The sequence below is a fragment of the Centropristis striata genome, chromosome 9 (genome assembly GCF_030273125.1).
Source record: "Centropristis striata isolate RG_2023a ecotype Rhode Island chromosome 9, C.striata_1.0, whole genome shotgun sequence".
In the NCBI taxonomy this organism is placed as follows: Eukaryota; Metazoa; Chordata; class Actinopteri; order Perciformes; family Serranidae; genus Centropristis; species Centropristis striata.
The window spans coordinates 3,987,636-4,004,957 of NC_081525.1; the positions used below are offsets into that span (position 1 = coordinate 3,987,636).

Here is a 17,322-nt window from a genome sequence, read left to right on the forward strand (position 1 = left end):
AGTCATTTCCAAAAACCTGAAGCCACATCGACACTGATAAAAACTCCCCTCTGACTTTCTGTGCTGAGTCTGGCTTGTCAGATTAAACTCCATTAAACTCTAATTTAAAACCAACAGAACCTCAGCAGGAGGGAAGTGACCCAGTTTCTGTTGCACCCACCTGCAGAAAGTGAAACGCAGTAAACACTGTTAAGTCCGCATGCCTCGGCAAGAAATAAAAAATACAACAAACCCTAATATGTGTTCTTCTTATGATCCATTAGCTGCTGGCAAAGTTGAATAAATCCTGATTTAATGAACTACATTCTATTGAGTAGCGTTGTCTCAGAGCAGGCTGATATTTGGGTTAAATAAGTTGGCTAGAGGCAGATTCAGTAGGTGATAATTACCACTAAGCTACTTTACAACCAGGTTATAATGACACCTACACGATACGTTGTTTTTAAACTGAACTAGGGAGACAGTGAAGTATTATGGGCTGAAATATGTGCCACCAGAAACTGAATTTGAATTATTTATATTTGAATTTGAATGGCTTAACTTGAATAATTGCATTAAAGATCTGAATTTGAATCACATAATTTGAATTTGTATTGTTCAATTTGAATCATTGCATTGAAAAACTGAATCTGAATTGTAATTTGAAATTCAATTCATTAGTTTGGAACAGAAAATTCGGTTCTCACAATTCAAATTCAGTTCGCAAAATTGAATTTCAATTTTCTGCGACAAACATCCGGGTAGTTGAGGCAGAGCAATCAAGCACAGATACACAGATCGCCTCTTCGGCCAATCAGCACCTCCGTTTTTTCTTGAAACATTTGTTGCCACCCGGTTGCCATAGCGCCTCTTCGGCCAATCAGCACCTCTGTTTTTTCTTGTAACATTTGTTGCCACCCGGTTGCCACGGCGCCTCTTCGGCCAATCTGTTTTCTGCGCTCGATTGCTCTGCCTCATTAAATTTCAAATTACAATTCAGATTCAGTTTTTCAATGCAATGACTCAAATTGAACAATACAAATTCAAATTATGTGATTCAAATTCAGGTTTTTAATGCAATTATTCAAGTCAAGCAATTCAAATTCAAATATAAATAATTCAAATTCAGTTTCTGGTGGCACATATTTCAGCCCGTAGAAGTATTAGCATGTTGGTACGGATCACCCGATTTGGCCAAATCAGTTTGGAAATGAGAAGGAAGGCACAGGGAGAGAGCAGACAGGACAGGAAGTGACCCTGCACCTGCTGCATCGACAGTACGACTGACAGTTTTGGTGATGGCGGGAAGGAAGGAAGGAAGGAAGGAAGGAAGGAAGGAAGGAAGGAAGGAAGGAAGGACAGCGGCCAGCGCTAAATCATTGCTCTAGCAGCAGTGGGACAGTGCTAAATGACGTGTAGAGAGGAGAAACTATGAGACTAGAGCTAACGTGTCCCAAGCAGCAGCAACAGCCGGAGTCATACATCTGAAGAGTTCTGTCACTGATCGATGACTCACTTGTTCCCAAAAACCATTTCCATCAACGCGGACACCGGAACAGGCTAAACCATCTGAACTCCAGTGATGTAACTCTTCCATGATATGGCTTGGAGCGCGGCCAGGGCCGAGGTGGTGTTCTGCAGCGGTGGAGCGGAGCTGGGAGGCGTCCAGCCGGCGGAGCGTGGTGATTGGTCTAGGTGAGGCTGGCGTTGGAGCTGCTGGTGCCGCTGTTCTTCCTCTGGCCGCTCTGCACCACGCTGGGAACCTGCAGGCCCGTCACCACGGAAAAACTGCCGTTCCACACCTGCAGGGGGCAGCACACCATCACATCACTCTTTTATCCAGACGTACCGTTTTACTGCATTAGAAATCTGCTGCATCAGCTGGGTCAAGGAAACTGTTAGAGCCATTTATATGTATCAAGGTCATTTCCCGATTGCCACAGTAGGTGGCGTATTGGATAACAGTATGTGTGAATGCATAAGTAGAGGAAGAGGCAATTACTCCTCAGGTGTGTTGCTTACCGGGAGAAGCACAGTTTTTGACCGCCGTTTGACTGCCGGCTAACCTTTAAGCCCTTTTGCTTGTTTTACGCCAGTTACTGATGTAAGTGTGTGTATAGCAAAGCTGTAGTGATACATGGCAGTAAATAAATACGTCTTAAGCACAAGATCGCAGATGTTTGATTGACTACATGGAGCCGCTGCATGACGACACGTCAACTACGTATCCCGGTACCAGCCCCTCATTGTGGCTTAGGTTTTTGTTTTGTCAAAATCAAGTCACTACAGAAACCATGTTCTTTATTAAACTGGAGAAAACTGAATACACATTGGGCCTCATTTATCAAACCAGTGCAGATCTGAGCGTATATACGTTTGGTCTTATGACAGGGTTCACGTGTGATTTATCAATCGATCATATCTCTCCAATCACAGCGTGAGAATGATCAGCTGTTGATAAATGTGGCGGCTCGAAACAAGTGTAATTTAAATACCACACCCTAATATATATAATATATATATAATATATACCTGATTCAGAAAGCTTGCCTCGAGAGTTTACGACACCGAAGGGCGCAACACGCTTAAAAGTCAGCTTTATTAGCAAAGTGCACCATTACAAATAACAAATAACAACAAGAGGAAATAGACATATTACAGAAATACGCAGCGACGGAGGTTTATGAAATAAAACTAGTTATAGTTATAAACTCAAACAAGTTTGGTGAGTTTTTTTGCATTTGGAGCACAGACTTAAAAGTTTTCACAGCTTTTTGGTTGAAGGAGGTAAACAATGTTTTAAAGTAAGTTTTAATCCCAAAAGAAGAGAATTTCTCAGAGTCAGAAAGTGAAACGCTGACGTCCAACAGCTGCATCACAACAAACTAGTTTTGTTTGGCAGCATAAAAAGTGAAAAGGAAGGAAATCAGTGGTGCTGTCAGCAGAGCAGCAGTGGAGCATTAAACTCCTGGTGAGGTTGGAATATTTCATTTATACACCGTGATATATAAAGCCTAATAGCATATATAATATCCAAATATTTTTATTATTATGATGGAAAGATATTATTCACTTCTCTACATTTAGTAATAATTCTGTCCCGGTCAGAGGAGAAGACAACAACATTTAATATCCTCGGCTGGTATTCTGGTTAAAGAATTTCACGGCCGCAGGGTGTATTATTTTAAATTGTTAAAGGTCATGGTTACAATAGAGCATTATTTGTTTAGATAACAGACGTATTTAAAGGATTCTTTCTTACCATGAAGGCTGGTATAACCGGCTGCTGGAACTTGGTTTTAAAGGAGTGCATCAGCTGTTTAGTTTTGGAGTTGTAGAAAGACAAAACACCTGCAGAGATAAAGAATCACACATTATGTACTATGTTTATAACAGTAGGGCTGCAACTAACATGTTTATTTTTTTCAAATAATCAAAGAAATCCAGAAAGGAGAGGACAAGAGAGGCTGTAAACATCTAAACAGTTCAAGTTTAACATGTGGAGTCCCAAGACTTTCCCCACTATTAGTAATACTTGAGGGCAAATGGAAAAATGTTGTAGATTTGCTTTTATCATCAAAAAAATTCAGCTTATGGCTGTGGTTATTTATGATTTATGGCAGTATAGCTCTGAGACTGCACAAAACACATTTTTGAGTCCTCCCTGCCAGTAGCTGTGACTGTGCAGTTTCCTGAGAGCTGCAGGACTTATTTATGGCATTGAAGATGTGTCCATTACAAGTCTTCAAATTCATTGTTTCGTTCAGTCCAAAATTCAAATACATTTATTTTACAATCATATAATAAACCCCAAAAGCAGAATTTATCTCTTTTGGTAATGTTTTATCTCGTCTGATTTTTAACTGTTCTGTTTGTAGTGTTTTATCCATTCAAAAGGTTGTTTTTAATGTCAAAGTACTATTTTATACAGACCCACTTCACCAATAACTGCCACTGAATACAGACATTTAAATGTGACTGGATCATTCATACTTTCCATATCAGTGTGTAATAACGCCCACAAACTTAATAAAAATCTGCAGCTTTTAATGCAATAATCCCACAAACATAATAGCCGCTGGCTTCTACAAAGGTAACACAAGATTTCCCACAAATGTATTAACTATTACGTTTGCAGGGACTTTTTACGTGCGGAGAGCCAGCAGCTGGATTTTGCCCCTACGGTCAGTATTAGTAGTGAGTGTATAGACAAAAAAAACAACAACAACAACCACCACAACAACCATTATTAATTGCGTTATTACATTTGTGGGAACTTATTACAATATTGAAAGTTGAAGATTTTCACTGTCCCACAAACGTAATAGTTATTAAATTTGTGGGAAATTGTGTGTTATGTTTGTAGTAGGCAGCGGCTATTACATTTGTGGGATTATTGCATTAAAAAACTGCAGATTTTTATTACATTCGTGGTCGTTACACGGTGACAAAGAGTCACCAGAGCAGCAGTGACTGTGTGTTCGTGGTACCTTCGTCGTAGTTGACGTAGACTCCTATACTGTTGGGGATGGAGCAGTCGAGAGTGCGGGCCTTGTTGTTGTGCTTGGCGGTGAGGCTCTGCTGCAGCCAGTTGTTGAGGTGGATGCACCACGACGAGCTGCTCTTCCCCAACTGGTCGAACTTCCCGAGGCTCCGCAGGGCCACGCCCACAGCGAACGCTTTGCTCTCCTTGTCGAAGCGAACCTCCCAGTACTGCTGGCCAGCATCGATCATGGTGTCAGCTGTCACCAGACACACACACACATAGTTAACCTCAAGAGGTACAGGGTTAATGCAATGTGATGTGTAGACTAGGGGTGTGCCATATCGTATCGTTCACGATAATATCGCTGTTTTTTTTTTTTTAATCCACCACAGAACTTACAAGAAGACTGTCAAAATAAAATGTCTTAAATAAAACATACAAGAACCTTTATTCTCCTTTACAAAATTCATTAAAATATGCCCCCAGAACCCCTAAATGGTTATTTTTATTATTTTCTCATACTCAAGAGTAATTTTTTTTTATTTGGCAACTGTTGAGATTTGCACTTCAAACTACATGTTAGATTTTTAATTATTTATACAGACTAAAAAAAAAATCATATTTTCTATATCTTTTTAAGTATTTCCTAATATCGTCAAGAATATCGTTATCGCAAAAATAGCCTGAAATATCTTGATATTCTTTTAGGGCCATATCGCCCACCCCTAGTGTAGACTAATACTGGGCTTAAAGATGTCCCCAGTCCCAGAGTAAAAACTGAAAGTCTTTAGTGAATCTAGGAGTTTTACTGGAGTCACGGCGCTCCGTCATCTCCATGGTTACGTTTAAGGTAGTAATCTGCTCTGTTTCATATCAGTCTTTCCTAGTCTTGGTTTGGATCATATCAAACCTGTTTGATATGATCTCAAGTCTCAGTGACGTAACACAATCACCAACAAAGTTTTCCAGGAGTCTTTTCCAAATCTTTTCAAAGTCTTCCGATGTCTAGGTAGCATTAGAGATGTGGCTACTTGTTTCTTTTTTTGCTAGTAAAAGTGTAAGAACTCTCACCCAGCACTGTGTAGGACTCTGCAGTGAACCTGTCTCTGCCGGGTCGGGCTGTCGGGGCTCTCTTAGGGGACATCAGGGCCGACCTGAGGACAGACCAGACAGACGTTAGACAACAACACTCAGAGATAAAAGCTTCACGGGTCACATCACGACTTCTTCATGACGTCACGACGTAAAAACGAAGCAGCATCAAGCTTCAGCTGTCAACCTCCCTCTAAAGTACTTTAAACTCCATAAGATAAGGTCAAATATATTCAGTTTACAAATATAGAACTAGATCTCTAGATCCTCATTTTACTTTTTATATGTTATAATTGCAACCTTCATTCACATTTGCAACATTTCAACAATTCTTAATTGAGCATGATTGTGTTATAGAAGTTAAAAAAACATTCATTTCAAAATCTGATTTTTCTGTTAACAATCACGGCCCAGGTTTAAAGGTTTAAAGGTTTAAATGTTTTATATATTATTTATATTCCCACCTGGCTGGAGAGTGCATGGGGGAGTTGGTCCTGGTCTTCTCCTTGCGGATGTCCTGGATCTTTCCTCCTCCGCTGCTGTCCCACTCCACACTCAACTCCTCCACCTTCAGGTTCTGGTGGGCCGAACCAGCATCCAGTTTGAAGGTGAAGGCTGCAAATAGAAAATAAGCATATAAATAAACATACACACACACACACACACACACATATATATATATATGTATATATATATATATATATATATATATATATATATATATATTTTCTTTTTTTTAAACTTTTGCACTGAAGTTGTGATTCTTCCAAATCTCCTCAACCCTAAAACTAAGCCCTTCTTTTCTTTTGTTAACATTTATTCAGCAATGGTCTGATAACATCAATGTTTACCTAAAGGTCAATGGAGGAAAATGGTTCAATTCAATAAAGGTAAAGTCTGATCATGCAGTAAACACATCCAGAAATACAAAGAATCCAGACTGGTTTTTAAGAAAGACATTGTGAACAGAACATTGAAGTTGCTTCCAAACTTTTGGCCTGTAGTGTGTATATATATATGTGTGTGTATATATAAAAAAAAACAAAATCCAATATTCTAGACTATCAGGACTTTTCATGCGTGGTCATAGTGAAACAGCAGCAGTAGTTGAGTTCTCACCGTGGGTTTCTAGTGTCACCGGCTCAGAGAACTCTCCCGCAACCGCCTTGTTACACGCTTTCACTCTGAACGTTATGTATCGAGTGTCGAAGCGCAGACCTGAGAATAAAAACCACAAGTCTCCGTTACGATTAGAGTCATGAGACCCCAGACAGCTAACACCTCCACGGTCCTCCTGCTACCTGTCAAGATTATAGTTAACGAAAACTAACCAAATAACGAAAACTAGAATTGAAAAAAGAATTTTCGTTAACTGAAATAAAAATAAAAAGAGTTTTTAAAAAAACGATAACTAACTGAAACTGTATTTTGTGGTTACAAAACTAACTAGCTTCGTTTTCGTTTTTGTCAACTTTTTTCATTCATAATTCAGTGTTTCTATTTGAACATGCAGCACATGGTAAATATGTTTACTGAGACTGGGATGTCTACACTAGAACCAAAATTCAAAACACCCAGAACTGTAAGAGTTAATAACCTTATTGGGGCTGAGATGATAAACCAAAGGAAATAAAGGCAAAATTTATTATGACCTCTTTTAATCTGGCACCCAACACATAGCCCATTACAGAAAAACTAAAACTAAACTAAAACTAGAAAACTCACTCTAAAAACTAACTAAAACTAACTGAATTTGAAAACAAAAATTCACAACGAAATTAAAACTAAAACTAATGAAATATCCAGCACTATGATAACCCTGCTACCTGTGAGAGTGTGCTCCTGCTCCCGGATCCCCTCCAGCACCATCCAGGGGTAGTCCTCCCTGATGCGTGGCGGGCCCTCGTGGTTGGTGCGGCGGTGCTCCAGGATGTAGTGGTCGATCTTACTGTCGGGCTCCGCGAGGCTCCAGACCACCGTCACCGTGTTGTCACACACCTGACACTCTGACACCTGGATCTCTGGAGTGGAGGGAACTGCAGAGGAGAGGAGGAGTTCATGTGTTTATGTGTTTTAGTCTTTTTGGTCATTTCATGTCTTTTTATATATATATATATATATATATATATATATATATATACACATACAGTATAGGCCAAAAATTTGGACACACCTTCTCATTCAATGTGTTTCCTTTATTTTCATGACTATTGACATTGTAGATTCATCAAAACTATGAACACATGTGGAATTATGTACTTAACAAAAAAGTGTGAAATAACTGAAAACATGTCTTATATTCTAGTAAGCAAAGGGTGGCTACTTTGAGGAATCTAAAATACAAGACATGTTTTCAGTTATTTCACACTTTTTTTGTTAAGTACATAATTCCATATGTGTTCATTCATAGTTTTTATGCCTTCAGTGAGAATCTACAATGTAAATAGTCATGAAAATAAAGAAAAACGCATTGAATGAAATGGGTGTGTCCAAACTTTTGGCCTGTACTGTATATATATATATATATATATATATATATATAATTTTATTCCCCGTGCCATACAGGTGCTGAAAACCAAATGATGAAGGCCTCAGTATTAATTAAATGTGTTCACCTGCTGCTGTTTCATGCCCATTTGCGCAATTGTTTGTTGCTGTATGTTTTTACTGGTGTATAGTGTATAGCTAGATTATTTATTTATTACTTATGTGTATTTATGTTTATTCAGAGATTGTATGTTTTTATGTGTGTCATGTTTTTATTTTATATATTGGAGAAGCCAAAGACAAATTTCCACTTTATTGTCTGTCTGTCTGTCTATATAGCAGTAAAAAGTAGTAAATACTCCAATCACTATGTAACTTTTCAATTTATTTTAAACACAACTGTAAATGACCTTTAGCAACTTTCCTATTGGTGTTTTTTTGTATTATATAGATGACTGAATTTCTCTACTGCAGAATAAATAATATTTTATCCTACAGTGTCTGTATCAGTGTTTTTGGTTTTTTTTGCAGCTGCGAGCGCTGAGGCTGAACCTCCAGTAAATACCTGCTGTATGAAACCACACCTGTACATTAGAGGAGGTTGAACAGTGTCACACAGCTGCACAGCTGGAGGATCATAGTGTGGTTACCTCGCTGTGAGCGACCCCTTTCACTGCACATTATATAAAACACACGACGAGAGGAGCTCAGAGAAACCACACGGAGGGTTTGACACGCAGCCATTGTTCTGCTGTGATCAAACTCTGAGACAATGTTTGGTTTCAAACAAACCGAATATTACCAATGAGAAAGGTTCATACTGATTTATTTTACTATTCTATAATACGGCCCTACAAAGTCTAACTGCAGTAACTACACAAAGGGTTAAACTGAGAAAAACGGCTTTAAAGGTTTTAGCATTATTTATTTTAGCTGGCCAGCCAAATGTGTTATAGGTAGATAAGTGATATGACTCTTATTTCTACATGTATTGATGATGTAATTTTCATGCTGAAAAATCATGATAATTTATTTGACCTTTGACCCCAAAAATGTAGTTACTGCTCTTGCTGTAAAAGGTTCTAATAGTAATGTTGCTGTCTTCTTTCAGCTTTTATATTTTGTTTTCAGTGAATAAACTTTTTCGAATTGATTTTGTTAGAAGTGTGTTTAAGTGTTTAACAAGATCAGTGTATTTTAGACTCAATATAGTCTTAATATAATATATATAATATATACTCAAGATTTTTTTTATAAAAATGTATTAAAATTATTCTTGAGTATGCAGAAACATAACCACAACTCTGAGGTTTATAACAAACCAAACTGTTTGAAAATCGGTTTAAAATTAAGCAATCTATGGTTACTTAAATGCTACATGCACCTTAGACTTTGATGTTATGAGAGGGTGAGCTGCCTGTGGTAAGATTGCCGCCGCATACGGACGCTGGTTACTCCGCCTCCAGCCATCTAGCCTTTCTGATAGATATCTATGGGTACGGCAGCTTGGTATAAGTGGGTCAGGGTTTTGATAGGAAATAACTTTATATTATAAATAGTGTAGATTTACTTTCAGTAGCTTGAAATGTGACGTTAGTGCAGCACATGAGACTCTAGCGGGACGCCACAGTCTAGGTCATTAATGGGAAATCCTTACGCCACTACGTCAAGAAGTTGCCAATATCATGATATGCTTTTTTTTTTACTCATAACAAAATTATACCGTGAACGATACGATAACTAACTAGTAAGTAAGGAAATGTCTCTAGTTACATTACACCCCTGCTGGAGTCACTGTCTGTATTTGTTTGCATTAAAAGTGCAGCAGACCTGGGAGAAACTTGAGTCCCTGCAACATCCCCCTCTCCTGGCTGAAATCCACCATCAAGTGACTCATGTTGTCACTGGCTTTAGCCTTCAGGGAGAGACGAAAGGCTGGAGCCATTGTCACGCTGCGGACAAAGAGACACACAAAAACACACACACACACACACACACACACACAGAGTGGACACAAGCATCGTCTATTATTCAACTGGATCAGATCAGAGGGAAAACAGGTGTTTCTAGCACTGCTCACTAAGAAAAAAGGCCACTAACTAGATATCTGGAACTACCACTGAACTCATCAACCTAATTAAAAAAATAGACAGAGCTAGAGAGGGAGATCATCCAGGGAGGAGGAGCAGGAGGAGGAGGAGGAGGAGGACAAACACAGGATGGTACAGACTGGAGAGGACAGGGAGGAAACACAAAGACAAAAGGCTCTTGAATGGAAACTTTTCCACAGTGTTTATTGTCTACGGAGAGGGGTGCGGTGGCTAGATGTTTTCAGTGCATGCATGCTACGTTAAGAGATGGCTCAGAGGTTACAAGAGGCTGGGACAAAAGAGAAGCAATGGATGGCTGAGTACTATACCTATCCTTAATGTCTTTGGCCGCCTGGAGAGGAGGAGCAGAGAGGGAAAGGAAACAGAGAAGAGAGATACGGAGCGAAGAGAAAACTGAGTCGTCATGTTGTAAATATGTTAAAATAACTGGTAGTAAGACACCACTGGAAGGACACATTAACAGCATACTGACATTCACCATCAGTTATTAAAAATGAGTGGAACATAATGGGACTGAGAGAGGCCATTAACCTATTTTATCTGCTTCAAATACAAAACGTTGCCATATTTGCTCTATAGGCCTGTCACGATAATACATTTTTTAGGACGATGCATTTTCCCAGAAACAATCACGATAAACGATAGTATTGTGGAGTATATCCTTTTTCACAACAATTAATTTTTAAATCTCAAGAACATTAAACATTGAAATTGAAATGTAGAAAATAAATATTGAAACATTCTAGATACATAAAACATAAATAAATAAACTACAATCAACACAAATAAAATAGACTCTCTGGGCTCTGTTAACAGAAACTGCACTGAGATAAGTATTATGTATTAGAAATAATATATAATTAACTGTTTCTGAGATTTTTTTTGGCAAGTCCTACTGCCTATCAAACATTTGCAGTATTACTGAAATAGCACAAAAAGTCAGCGTTATAATGCGGCCACAATAAGAGAGGCGTGGCAGTCAGTGCTAACAGGCTAACAGTTAGCTCTGTAGCAGTACAGTGTGTATGTGCTAACAGGCTAACAGTTAGCTCTGTAGCAGTACAGTGTGTATGTGCTGCTGCTGCAGGAGGTGTTCACTTAGCGATCTCTGTTTGTTTACAACAAGCACCAGACACTCTATGCACAGTTAGCGACGCCGTTTAATTTACGATCAGCGGCAGACACTTTGTGTACAGTTAGCATGCCGGTTTGTTTACAGCGGCAGACGAAGTTGTTGTACAGTTTCTGAGCTGAACAGTGAAATCCAAAATGTTCCCACAATGGCTTTGGCACCAATTCCATTTAATCCACCAAACTTTCTGGAGTTGTGCAAGTTGGGAAACTTAACTTCGAATAACACAATCACTATGTAATCTTATGTAAAGAACAATTATCGAGTCCACAAAAACTATTGCGTCCATTTTTATATATCGAACAATAAGTCGATATATTGACTATCGTGACAGGCCTATTGCTCTGTTTTTAGTTTTCTCAAGACGAATGTCCTGTCTCTCTACCCCCCAAAAATATGAACTTTTAATTAATGCAAATGCTAATGCAAATTTGTGCTATGTGTACATTAATAAAGGATAAAAAGTTTCCAAATAAGTTGGGATATTGTCTAAAAATGTAATTAAAACTAGATTTCCTAATCCTTCTGTGACAAATATTAAATTGCAAACAGTACAAAGACAACATGGAGTCATAACCAGCGAGCATAAGGGAGCAGTGACATCATCGGTGGAGTGAGTCAGTTACCTGATTGAAGCCGTCGGTCTCGGAGGAGCAGAGCGTCTGATTGGCCAGCTCCAGCAGCTCCTCTGAACTCTCCAGGGCTTTGGAGCAGGCGCTCAGCTGACTCTGAGAAAACCACCAACCCAGTCAGACAGGCTGGTCTGCCCTCTGTTACAGTTCACCTTTAATATAAAGGGACTACTGTGCTCTCTGCAGGAGTGAGCTGCATCAGTTGAGAGTCACAGCTTGGTCCTGAGGCTGCAGAGGCTTTCAGAAACTATAGTCCATATACAGACCGCTACACCTTATTTACACTGGAATAGTTGCTGTAGAAAACTCACAAATTAACTCCAGATCGGCTCTTTTATATATATATTTTTTAATTTTGTAATTATATTTGATTAATAAGGAGAGGGAGAGAAAAATTTGTCAAAAATAAATTTGGAAACTGAGCTCGAGGCCGTAAATGCCACTCTACAGAAATAATTTATACATAGAAACATAGGAAAATTTCTGGAGAAAAGCAGAGGTACCACTTTCTTCTGATCGCTCTAAAAAGACAATTTCTTCATTTTTCTTCACAAAACACACATGTAGACATTCAGGAAGAACTCAGGATGCTCAAAGTGAAGTCGGATCACTGATAGAAATTATAGTTTTGCCAAAAATGGTTTCTGTTCGAGAAATCTAAAACAGACATCAAGGAGTTCATTTTTAGTTAAAACTCAATTTCGAACCAGAAATGTAGTAACTGCAGTTAGACTTTGTAGGGCAGAGCTCTGATACAAAAAAAAGTGTGATTAGGATTTTTTCCATAATCATAAGCAGCCAGGATTCTTATTGAAATAAATCATAAATAAACTTTCCATTATCATTATGAAGTCTAAATGAATGCAGCAGCTACCTGCAGCTCGTAGGTGCGGCTGGCTCGCTCCTGTTTGATGCGCGTCACCATGTTCTCCTTCATCTCGTCCAGGACCGAGTGCAGCGAGGTGAACTCGGCCTCCAGGTCCTCCTGGACGCGGGTGGAGTTCGCCTGGTGCCACAAACAAACATCAGTCAATATGCTGACTAACAAACAGCTTGGATTACATTTCACTTCAGCCTTTTTTTCTGTACCTCTAAGTTTTCGAGGCTCTGTTTCAGAGTGCAGACAAAGTTTGAGATCTCCTCGTTCTTCATGGCCAGCGTGTGGGTGATCTTACACAGAGACTCCTGGAGGAAAAAAGAACACATCGAAAATTTTAATATGCAACATTTTTGCCATAGCTGAAAAACATAATGTGACCCTTCAGACTAAAAAAAGCAAAGCCTTTTACAGTTTAACCCTCTTAAGCTGACATAGTTAAAGAAACCTGGACAGAGTTTTATATATTTTTGGCCGTTCTGAGCTTCTTCTTTCACTCAGCATTAAATGTTTAATGCATCATATGATTCAGAATAAACTGATCTTTCTCTCTGCTGCAGTAGAAGTCACTAGCATGCATTTACCTTGATGCATGACATAAAAACACTGTACTATAAATGGGACAAATAGGGCTGAGTGATATGCAGAAAATCAACTATCACTATTACTACAATATTGCCTTACATAATGAGATTTGTAATAATTAATCATCAGTAATGTGGATACAATGACTAAGTGGGTAAAGTTGAATAATAGAACAGCTAGAAGTCTAGTTACATCATAAAATGACATCACTTTACTGTAATACAGAGAAGATTACAGCATCCAGAATCTAATATCTAGTCTAATATAATGATAAAGAAATACTGCTCAGCCCAACTTAATCTGCTGATAAATGGAAGACTGCACCTAGGCCAGTCACCATAATTACTATGTCGACTTATCGTTAAATATATAAAAACTTTTTTTCTGAACTTAATATATTGTCATTTACATGCGTGACTTTTTGTGCTTTTTGTGTTGTGTTTAAAGTAATTCTGTAAATGTTTGACAGGCAGTAGGAATTGCTTAAATGTTTATTTATCCATTATTATACTGGGAATGAGCTTCTAGAAACAGCACATTTTAAATATTTTGACCACCAAATATTACAAGCTTTGCAGTCTAAAAGTCTAAATATATGACACATTGCCATGTTATTATTATTACTACTACTATTATTATTATTATTATTATTATTATTATATACATATACTGTTGCTGCCATTACTATTATTACTATATCCTGTGATATACTACTATTACTATACTGGTCTTATTATTATCATGATATTATTATTATTATTATATACTATATACTATATATATATTATAATATTATTATATACTGTCTAGTCACAATAACATTATTACCATCATATCATGTTGCCTGTACCTTACATACCAACTGATCTTCTTTTTAACTTCTAGTGTCCTTGTTCTATTCTGTTTTTTCTATTGTTGTCTATTTTTTCTATCTATCTATCTATCTATCTATCTATCTATCCAATCAAAAGACTATTTGTATATACCATCATGAAATAAAACGTCAAATATTCCACTTTAAGTAAGCGTTGCGGTTCATAGATGGTAGATGGTTCTACACTATAACACACATAATGCTATCATGGTTTTACTGGTCAGTCAGTTTGTGGTAATATGATGAAACATGACTTCCTTTTTTAAGGGAAGCCACCCTGAGGCCCCTCCCCTCAGGTCTCCTTACTAGAAAGTGTCCCATGACACATAATGAGAGTAAGTGTGCAGGTTCCTCCTGTAACCAAACACTGTGAGCTAATCAGAGGATGGATGAGAGGACACATAAGCTCTGAGCTGCTTTAATCCTCTAGTCCATCTATTGATCACTTTCATCAACAGCAACAAAACTGGATTCATATAAGCTGCAGTAACCAATTCAAAACACTCTTATGTGAGAATTATTCAGATTTTTAGAGATGTATACGAGGGCTGGGCGATATAAAAAATGTATTGATATATTTTTAAATGTGATATGTAATTAGACCAAATCACATATATCAATATAGTTCTTTTTTTCCCTTTATTTATTTATAAATGCTGCCGTCACTAGAGTTTGTCATATTTAGTTCTTATGTAATGTTTGTTATTCTTTTCTCATATAAATATATTTATTTCAGAAAAAGATTGGCCTATTTTATTTCATAGGCTATTTTTATTTAAGGTACTTCTGTTGTTATACAGTATTTATGTTCACTTAAATAAATGGTTTCAATAAAACTACTTGTGTCATATTTGACTTTGACTGAACATTTGCTCTCACTTTGCAATAAAAATATTGGGATAAATATGGTATATTGATATTCAGTCTAAATATATCGGGATATGACTTTTGGTCGCCCAGCGCTAATATATACTCATCCTATCAAATGTATAAAAACTGTACATGTAAATAGACAATTTCTTCTTTTTTGCAATCTACAGCTGTTCTAAAATAATAATTGGACTGATAATGACATTATAGGCACTTTTGTTACGTGTCTTGTCTTATGGGTCCCTGGCAGCAAAATTATTAATCAGCCTTAAAGCTGAGTTTGTGCTGCAGAAAATATTTCATGCATGTGACATAAGTGACAGTTTAAAAGCTTAAAAGATGCAGAAATAAATGCACAAGAAGTCTGTAAAAATCAACCTAAATCAATCAATCAATAGTGGACACAGGATGTGCATTAATAATTTAATAATCTAATGTATAAAAACTGTACATGTAAATAGACAATTTCTTTTCATTTTTTTGCAATCTAGAGCTGTTTTAAAATAATTTTTGGAGTGATAATGACATTATACGCACTTTTGGCAGCTGTACACTTTAGCAAAATGATTAGTCAGCCTTAAAGCTGAGTTTGTGCTGCAGAAATTATTTCATGCATGTGACATAAATGACAGTTTAAAAGCTTAAAAGCTGCAGAAATAAAATGCACAAGAAGTCTGCAAAATCAACCTAAATCAATAGTGTCTCGAGAGGGTTAACATGATTGTTCTTGTGGCTGATCAGAGAGGGGACCTAGTCCCAGTGCACAGGGAGGGAGGACACAGGATGTGCATTAATAATCTAATAATCTAACGTATAACAACTGTACATGTAAATAGACAACTTATTTTCTTTTTTTTTTTTTGCAATCTAGAGCTGTTCTAAAATAATATTTGGAGTAATAATGACATTATACTCACTTTTAGCAGCTGTACACTAGCAAAATGATTAGTCAGCCTTAAAGCTGAGTTTGTGCTGCAGAAATGATTTCATGCATGTGACATAAATGACAGTTTAAAAGCTAAAAAGCTGCAGAAATAAATGCACAAGAAGCTCCAGAGGTTAAACATGGTTGTTCTTGTTCTGGATCAGAGAGGGGACCGAGCCTCGGTGCACAGGGAGGGAGGACACAGGATGCGCATTAATAATCTAATAATGCAGCTTCACTGCCATTGAACAGCCGCCTTCAAAGACACAAACTGGGTCGATTATTATACGGATCAGCCTCTCTGATAAAGCTCAGCTCCTGGTATATTTTATCTCCAGCTGGCAGTGAACGAGCCATTCATCCTGCAGGACTGACTAATGTTTGTTGATGCGAGAGGAGCTGCGCCAAGGCCCGCAGACCCTCACCATACCGCCGATACATCGATAACAAAGTCATCGATGGCGACATGAACCTCACCTGGAACCGGACGGACCCTGAAACAACTAAAAACCACCACCGAGTCCGCTCCGCATCCACAAACTCCCAAAGCCTGCAGCTCGTCCCCTCCTTCCTTTGTACACTACGCCCTGAAAGGCAGCTTCCCCCCATCAGAGACACCTGTTCCTCGGGCTCCGGCTCACCTTCTGGTCCCCCATCCTGCCGCTGCGGAGCTCCGGGGCCGCTAGAGCCGCAAACACAGCCGCTATTAGTCCTCCGAGCCCGGGTCGGTCGGGTTTAGTGGCTCGGCGGAGCTGGTACTGATGCTGCCGCCGGAGTGCAACGCATCTTCGGACGGACACCAACCACCAACGCCTTTGGGCCGTAGTGCGCAGTGCGCATGCGCCATGCGGGGAAGAAGAGGATTCTGGGTGGTGGGGTTTTTTATGCTGCGCGGGTGAGTAATGCTGCATTCAAGTGCTGTCGGAGAAAAGAAAAAAGGGCGAATGCCATAAAACAGGATGGGCAACTTAAATCGTCACCCTGTTTTTTTGTGAACAACTTTTTTATTGCTTTTAAAGACAGAACAAGTACAGCAGTCCGACAAAATCAAAAGGTACATTACAATCAAATTGAAAATAATAATAATAATAATAATAATAATGAAATAAATAGAAGAAAAACGACGACCCCCCACCCCCCCAACTTGGATCTCTATAAAACTCTCACAGGACATGAGAGACCATGTTCAAGTAATGCAAATAAAAATATTAATTACAGCAATTCTTTGATCTTATCTGCCATTGTTTGCCATGCTAGAAAATCGTCACCCTG

The 17,322-nt window shown here is 38.3% G+C and overlaps 1 protein-coding gene across 1 annotated transcript; it reads right to left on the reverse strand.

Annotated features, from left to right (window-relative positions):
• Positions 1-1,134: 1,134 nt before the first annotated feature.
• On the reverse strand, positions 1,135-16,792 carry fsd1 (fibronectin type III and SPRY domain containing 1). The gene is made up of 13 exons (XM_059341359.1): positions 16,692-16,792; positions 13,009-13,104; positions 12,794-12,925; positions 11,914-12,015; positions 10,464-10,486; positions 9,875-9,996; positions 7,384-7,593; positions 6,677-6,775; positions 6,022-6,172; positions 5,537-5,619; positions 4,470-4,721; positions 3,242-3,330; positions 1,135-1,781 (listed from the first exon to the last, which is right to left on the reverse strand). The coding sequence occupies exons 1-13, from the start codon at positions 16,704-16,706 to the stop codon at positions 1,671-1,673; spliced, it is 1,485 nt and encodes a 494-aa protein (XP_059197342.1). The 5' UTR covers positions 16,707-16,792; the 3' UTR covers positions 1,135-1,670.
• Between the last annotated feature and the right edge of the window lie 530 nt (positions 16,793-17,322).